This window comes from Engystomops pustulosus, chromosome 11 (genome assembly GCF_040894005.1).
Source record: "Engystomops pustulosus chromosome 11, aEngPut4.maternal, whole genome shotgun sequence".
NCBI lineage: Eukaryota > Metazoa > Chordata > Amphibia > Anura > Leptodactylidae > Engystomops > Engystomops pustulosus.
The window spans coordinates 37126751-37134846 of record NC_092421.1 but is presented as its reverse complement, the minus strand read 5'-3'; the positions used below and the strand labels follow the sequence as shown (position 1 = coordinate 37134846).

Genomic DNA, 8096 nt, shown 5'->3' with positions numbered 1-8096 from the left:
TTCAATATATTCGCGCCACAATCCGCCGTGCATGCGCCACAAATACAAGGATAGACCAGGGAAATGGCGAAAGCGCGCGACACAATCTGACGTGCCGTGCGCCTAAATTTGAATAGCGCGCGCGACACAAAGGGGACGCGCATAATTAAGCGCGAAAACACAGGGGGGGAACCCCGTGCGACAGTATTCAAACCGCGACACAAAAAGTGTCGCATGAGTAAACTGATTGCTATTATGCTTGTTGGAACAAGGTAAAGGTGTGTGCGACACAATTTAGGGAAAAAATATAAAATGGTTTCCAAAATAAAAACAAAATGGAGAGAGTTAGGAGTCGAGGGTTTTGAAGGAGAGTGGAAAATTTGACTGGTGATCGTGCACAATAAATCCATTGAAATTTTGCTAAAAGGTAAGTACATGTTCAATTCTAAATTTCAACAAAAGGCTTGATTTTGGAAAAAATAACAATCCAATTTGTAAAACAGGAGTGGAGATTGGTGTTAATAAGAAGACAAACACTCGTCAAAAAAGCTTTTGCAAAGGTAAGTCACACTTTAAAATGCAAATTTGAAACAACTTTAAACAAATTTGAAGAGAGGCCCAGGAAAAACTATAAATGTGTTTAGTATTTACCACAAATTGGGATTAAACAAATTTGTAGTGTAAGTTAAAATTACTCACAAAGTAACAGACCTTATCTGACCAATCTGCCAATATGAGCATAAAAAATTAAATATTCCATATTCTTTCTTCTAGGACAATGGATATGCTTCCGATCGTCTACGTGGCCATTCAAAATGACCGCATCATGGCTAGACAGCGCAGACGGAGGCAGAGGAGGCGTCCTCGAGTGTTCCGTCCTCGTGTGTCCTTTTCAGATTTTACGGACGCGGAGGTGTATCAGCAGTTTCGGCTGGATAGAGCTTCAATCCTAAGCCTCTATGAGAAGCTTGAAGTAGCCATCGGGGCAAAAACCGGACGGTCACATGCAGTGCCTGGACTCACCAAGATGGTCTCGGCCATCTATTATATGGCTAACGCGTCCTTCCAGCACTGCATTGCTGAGCGTTTTGGTTTTTCGCAACCAACCTTCAGCCGTTTTTTCCACGAGGTAGTGGATGAGCTGTTTAAGCTCTGTACACAGTACATCTCCTTCCCCAAAACTGCTGATGCCATCCGGAGGACGCAAGCGGAGTTTGAGCAAGTAGCGGGGATGCCCAAAGTGATCGGGCTAATCGACTGCACACATGTGGCGTTGGTGCCTCCTGCGGCCGATGAATATCAGTACCGCAATAGAAAAATGTTTAGATCAATTAATGTGCAGGTCACCGTGGACTCAAACAACATCATAACTAATGTGGTCGCAAAGTACCCCGGCTCGACCCACGATTCCTTTATCTTTGATAACTGTGCCCTCAATTGCCGGCTCCAGAGTGAATTGTACAGGGACGCCTTTCTGCTTGGTAAGTGAATGTGAATGCTCTTTCAATTACTAAACACTTAAAATGTGGTCATGCTCCCTAAGGTGTGTCTTTAATTATGCTTTTCATAAACTGTGAAGAGTTTTGTTTACAGTATTGCATTTTTTATGCAAAAGTTTACATAATGTAAACAAAAATGTTAACACACACAAATGAAAACAACCAAAAAAAAAAGAAAAAAAATTTTAAACAAAACACATTCTCAGCATATGAAATTAATTGGACGAAACCGGCGTTAAGAGAGAGTGAACAAAGGAAAAAAAAGTGCGGGGTTAAGCCTAATTTACAAATACATACTGAGGGGTATCAGTTACAAACACCTACTTTGTCCATGGACATGTGACTGAACTGGTAAACCTCACAATCTAAAGGGGTTTTCCCACAAAATAAAGTTTAGCCCTATCCACTGGATAGGACCTAACTCCATGATCAGTGCTGAGACCCCCACATATTGCATAAACAATGTAGCCCTCGCCGCTCAGTCAGACTAATGGAGCAGATGGCTGAACATGACTGTTTTGCTCAATTAATCTCTATGGAGGTGAGTGATCTTGCCGAGCACAGCGCTCACCAATCTCTGTCAGCTCCATAGAGATTAATGGAGCTGAATGGGCATGCACGGCCATCTGCTCCATTAGTCATTTTTGCAGTCTGTGGGGGTCTCAGCACTGATCATGAAGTTAGGCAATATCTCATGGATACGGCTTAACTTTCGTTTGTTGGAAAACCCCTTTAACTACCATCATGTTTTGTGAAAAATATTGTTGAAAAAGAAGACATCCCCAAATGCAAATAACTTGCATTATTGTCACTGATAAACCAAGCAGATTCCAAGCAAAAAACGGATATTGTGAGGATAATCCAAAAATGTCAGTCTAAGCTCAGACTAAGGCTCCACTCACACTACTGTATGGGGGACATATGTACAGCTGCAAACTTACGGCCATACATATGTCCCCATAGATGGCAATGGCCGCACAGAGCAATATGGTGCAGCACACATGCAACACCGTACATGGGGGGGGGGGGGGGGGAAGCTAACACATGTCCTATGTTTCCCTGTGTTACGGGCAGCCCCCATGCATTGCTATGGAGAGCGGTCACCCCTCCTCCTCTCCATTACACGGAGCACACGGACGCCCGGCAGGCAGATGTTTGTGTGAATGCTGCCTAATTTTTGAAATTAAGCTAATTAGCTTTACTTTGTCCTGTTTTTAGGTGATAATGGCTACAAATTATTGCCATGGTTGATGACACCATATTTGCGGCCAAGTACCCCTAAGGAGAGGAGATTCAACCGAGCACATCGAAGAACCAGAAGTGCCATTGAGAGGACCTTTGGAATTCTCAAGAGTCGGTTCCGCTGCCTGGATTTTTCAGGGGGGGCTATGCTCTACAAACCCCCCATTGTGTGCAAGGTCATTATAGTCTGTTGCATGTTCCACAACATTGCGACAGCCAACAGGCTAGAAATTGACCTTGCAACTGATTTAACTGAGCATATAGAGCATCAGGGGGATGTGTCTGCTCAACCCACCAATAGAGCGGGACAACTAAGGCGCAGGCAAGTCACTGAGATTTACTTTTAAAGTGATCTGCCAGTTACCATTTTTTTTTGTTATGCCTTAATGTCTGTAAATTTAGAATTGCATTAAAGTAAATGCAATGTCAAATTGTATCCATGCTTTTCATTCTTTAGTACAATAATTTCAGCTCAGAGGAAGACAAAGTAGATCAAAAATTTATTTGTCATTTTTGATCTAAATAAAGAAAACAAAAATAAATAAAGTTAAAAAAAAAAAAAAAAAAAAGAAAATTACGGTTTGGAAGAACGTGATGAACGACGGACAGGCCCCTTCCCCCTTTTTGCCTGCCGCCGCGTCACCACAGAACTCCCAGATGTGCCCGGTGGATTTGAAGCCGAGGAGCTAAGTTCCTCCTTGACCGAAAGTAGGAACGTGGCTTCAGGGGAAGGGCCCAGGACCACTGGAGAGGGATCCAGTGCACCTGCCAGCGATGGTGCATAACTGCACCCCGAATCCTGATCAGTTGGAAGCTGAATCGGGGATTCGGGGGCAGGGCTGGCCTGTGTCACTGGATCCCCACCAGTGGGGACCTGGGGTGGGGAGAATGGAGGGACACTCACACTCCCCCCCTGAGCCGCAGTTCCTTGGTGGATGAGGAGTTCCAGAATATTGATGAGAGCTCTGAAATCTCGACTAATAAGCTGGAACCCCTCCTCCACCATCCGGCCATGCCTTCGGAGTTCCTGCTGAATTAGGCCCATCGCTTCCAGGCTTTTATCCATATAGCTGGAAAATATGCAAAGTGAGATGGGCCTATCTTCAGCAGGAACCGCTTCAGGAGCCTCATCCCCACTGGACCCACCAAGTGATACGACTGCAGGAGGAGTGGCTGGCGAAGCACATGGAGGTCCGGGTGCAGCCTCATTTGCTGGTGGTGGTGCAGCCTGCGGTGCCGTGGGTGGAGCAGCCCTCCCTGTTGATAAAACAAAGTAAATTACAAGTGCTGTAACCTTAAATTAAAAATGATAGCCACACTTAAATGGAAGCTACCTCAACGAATCTACCGAGAAAGGTAGAACAGGTGGGAGGTGAATGTATAGTACATGTTGAAAGCACTTTTTCGAGCTAATCCTCCCATCCACCATTTTTAAATTAAAATCTTTATGGCCCTATTCTGTATTTTTTGATAAGCGGCTACTGGGGCGTGGAGTAGCCGGACATGAGGCAAGATGTCATGCATACTCCACGCCCCAGTAGCCTCACTGCTCCTCCTAACCTGACATCATCGGTGCGCAGCTCCTCATAGCTTGTCTTATGTGAAGGTTTGGGGCACGGGACAGGGGAGTATGCTATGCTCAACTAATACCAAACACGATTCCCACTGCCAACAATGTATCCTATAGGCACAGTAATTATAATTTCAACCTAGCTATGCTCACCAACTTATACTATGAACAATTACACTGATGGCAATTTATTTTATATGATTAGACATATGTTCCACAACCCTTTAGGCAACGAGCATGGCCAACAGCCCCCTAGTGCACAAGCATGGCCCCCTACCCCCTTTTTTTTGTGTGTGTTTTTTGTTGTCTTCAAGGACCGGGCCTGCTGTGGACTACTTTGGATTCAGTGGACTCCGACGAGGACCTGTAAATAAATATTGATTAAAATGGCTGACGAGGGTGTGTCTGGCTTTCTTTTAATAAAATATATTTATACAATGATGTGTTTGTGTCATTCTGTATAATTAGCCATAGTAGTGGTGCTGTTTAGTTTTCATGCCTTAGTCATGAGCACTGTCCTTACTTTAAAATGGCCATTTTTGTTTTGGCCAAATTTACAGTAACACAGATTAAATTACCCCGGTACCCACCGCCACCAGGGGTGCCGGGAAGAGCCGGGTACAAACCAGCACCTGGCCATCTAAAGATGGTCAGGTTCTGGTGCTGCTGCAGGCTGTTATTGTTGCGCTGGAATAGCCCCCTAACAGAGGGATATCCAAGATCAGTAATGGCAGGCTGCTGCTGCTTTTTTTTATCTGGCTGATGTTAAAAATCAGGTGAGCCCCACATCATTATATTAAATTTTGTGAAAATTTTCATGACAAAAAAAATGACGTGGATTCCCCCCAATTTTTAAAACCAGCAAGATACAAAAAGCAGCGGCAGCAGCCTGCCATTAATGAGCTTGGAAAGCACACTGTTAGGGGGCTATTCCAGTGCAACAATAACCGCCTGCAGCCGCCCCAGCACCTGACCATCTTTAGATGGTCAGGTGCTGGTTTGTACCTGGCTCTTCCCAGCACCCCTGGTGGCGGTGGGTACCGGGGTAATTTAATCTGCGTTACTGTAAATTTGGCCCAAACAAAAATGAACATTTTACAATAAGTTCAGGCCTTAGTAATGAGCACTGTCAACTAAACAGCACCACTACTATGGCTAATTATACAGAATGACACAAACACATCATTGTAAAAATATATTTTATAGAAAGAAAACCAGACACACCCTCGTCAGCCATTTAAATCAATATTTATTTACAGGTCCTCGCTGGAGTCCACCAAATCCAAAGTAGTCCACAGCAGGCCCGGTCCTGTAAGACACAGAGAAGGGGGGGGGGGAAAGAAAGGGGGGGGCAGGGGGGCCCTGCTCGTTGCCCAGGGGGCGGGAGGCCCTTGCTCGTTGCCCAGGGGGGGGGGCCCTTGCTCGTTGCCCAGGGGGGGGGGCCCTTGCTCGTTGCCCAGGGGGGGGGGGGGCCCAGCAGGCAAACATATATGCCTAATCCCATACAATACATTGGTGGCAGTGGCATCGTTGTTGGTATTAGTTGGTGAGCAGAGCAGACACACCTGTCCCGTGCCACGAACCTTCAGATATGAGAATGAATGCAATCTGCATAGGTAGACTATGCAGAGCGCAGGCACGTGGCTGTGCAATCTTGGGAACAAAGCCAAAGCTACTGCGCATGCGGAGTACTCCGGCTTCTCGGACAAGAGCGCGCAGCTACGAGGAGCTACGTGCCAATGATGTCAGGTTAGGAGGAGTCAAGAGGCTACTGGGGCGTGGAGTAGCCGCAATGTGTAGCCTCATGTCTGGCTACTCCACGCCCCAGTAGCCGCTTACAAAAAGGATTGCAAAATATTTATTGAAAGTGAAACAAAAGATTAGTATTAGAGACATAAAATAAAAACGTACATACCAAAATCAAGATTATCGGTGTCAAAATCCCCGATCCCTTCAGTTTGATCGGGGTGTATAGTTTTGCTAATCTTCTGCTCCACCCACGACATCCGCATGGCCACACTAGGGCCACCACCCGTCCTCCGAGCTGACTGTTTGTGCTTCGCCAGCTTGGCCTTCAGCCTCCTCCTGCAGTCATACCACTTCTTGCGGACCTCAGGAACGGAACGATATTCCACTCCTGCAAAGTTGAAAACAAACGAAAAAAAAAAAAAAAACATTATACAAAGGCCACTCACCTTCAAGATTTAAAATCCAAGTGAGCATAAAAAATTTCAAATACTATTCAAAGTGCAATTTTTACCTAGGCCATTGATCCGCACTGTGATCCCCTGCCAAATGTGGTGTTTGGCTGACAGGGGAATTGAGTCGGCCAGCCGGCCAAAAAGATGATCATAATTTTGTGTCACCTGGAAAAGACAAAAGCCACCAAAAAAAAAAAACATTCATTAAAAACACTCTGGGCGCGTTCACACGTTGCGTTTTGGTTGCGTTTTCATTGCGTTTGGAACGCATATACAACAGCTGATGTGAGGTAATTTGCCTAATTACATTACCGTTTACGTTTGTAAACGCAATGTTAACGCATTCGTTAACACAACGCATGCGTTAACGCTTTGTTAACGCATGCGTAAACATCGCGTTTACGATGCATTTTGTTAACGCATGCGTTAACAGTGATGAAATTAGGCAAATCACCTCTCCTCAGCTGTTGTATATGCGTTTCAAACGCAATGAAAACGCAGGACAAAACGCAACGTGTGAACGCGCCCTCTGCAACGGTGGGTAAAGAGTCGAACAGGACACCAACAGTATAAATAAGTTTAAAAAATGTAACAATACCTCCTCAACCAATATTTCCGTTTCACGTTCCGTGAAACGTGCCTTCTTTGCCCGGCCAGGCTCCTCCTCATCTTCAGCACCAGAGCCCCCAGTATCCATATCCCCGGCAGCTGGTGGTCTGTGATCCCCAGGAGCAGCGGACGGAGCAGAGGACGGAGCAGCGGACGGACCAGCAGCCGGAGCAGCGGATGCTGGGGCCACAGATGTTGGGGGGGCTTGACGATTCTCCGCCTCCATCTCCCGTGCTCCGCGGATGGCATAGTCGTACACCTGGGGACACTGCTGCCGGAGTAGCTCCATAAAAATGGCACTGGGAGCATCTGGTGCTGCTGTGGACTGCTCTGGACGCCCAGCCATGATAGATACCAGCTGTGCAATTAGCCTCGCTGTGCACTTTTTATGCTTAAATTTTGTGGCGCAACTCATGCGCCACATTTATCACGCGTGCGACACAATTAGTGAATGGGCGCATATCCCGTTCTAGTCGGAGGGACGCACTTTTTATGCATTCAAATTCGAACTTAGTAAATGTGCCCCAATGTGTATTCTAAAGTTAGAACAAAGTAATTGCATCTAATGTGGTGACCATGGCTTTACAGCAAATAATGGAGATCTGGGACATTTAGTTGATCGGTTAGGCTATACATTGGCATTACCATATGTTAATAAGGATCACACTGAATGAATATGCAATGCAATAATGTTTCCCATGAAGGTCTGGAAAAAACAGTTGCCTATTTTTTAGGAACAGACGAGTCAGCTTTACCCTAACACAGTTCTTACAACACATAGTTTGTATGATATGTCAGACGTATGATATGTTGTCGTAATCGACAATATCCTCTTCTCTCAGATACCCCGAATTAGTGAAGCATGTGTGCACATAGTAAGAAAAAGACAGACACAAGTTCTGTTTTAGTCTTAGCTCATGCTCTTATCTCACCATGTGGAGAAACAGAACTGAACTAACTTTTATTTCCTGATACATAACTTTTTATATTCATACA

The 8096-nt window shown here is 45.4% G+C and overlaps 2 protein-coding genes across 2 annotated transcripts; one reads left to right on the top strand and one right to left on the bottom strand.

The window, feature by feature from the left end:
- The first annotated feature begins 505 nt into the window (after positions 1-505).
- LOC140105441 (putative nuclease HARBI1) lies at positions 506-3067 on the top strand. Its single transcript, XM_072129401.1, has 3 exons — positions 506-539; positions 754-1460; positions 2697-3067. Exons 2-3 carry the CDS (start codon positions 758-760, stop codon positions 3065-3067), a joined length of 1074 nt encoding a protein of 357 aa, XP_071985502.1. The 5' UTR covers positions 506-539; positions 754-757.
- Positions 3068-3294: 227 nt separating this feature from the next.
- Positions 3295-7560, bottom strand: LOC140105440 (uncharacterized). Its single transcript, XM_072129400.1, has 4 exons — positions 7090-7560; positions 6551-6656; positions 6206-6427; positions 3295-3977 (listed from the first exon to the last, which is right to left on the bottom strand). Exons 1-4 carry the CDS (start codon positions 7522-7524, stop codon positions 3295-3297), a joined length of 1446 nt encoding a protein of 481 aa, XP_071985501.1. The 5' UTR covers positions 7525-7560.
- Between the last annotated feature and the right edge of the window lie 536 nt (positions 7561-8096).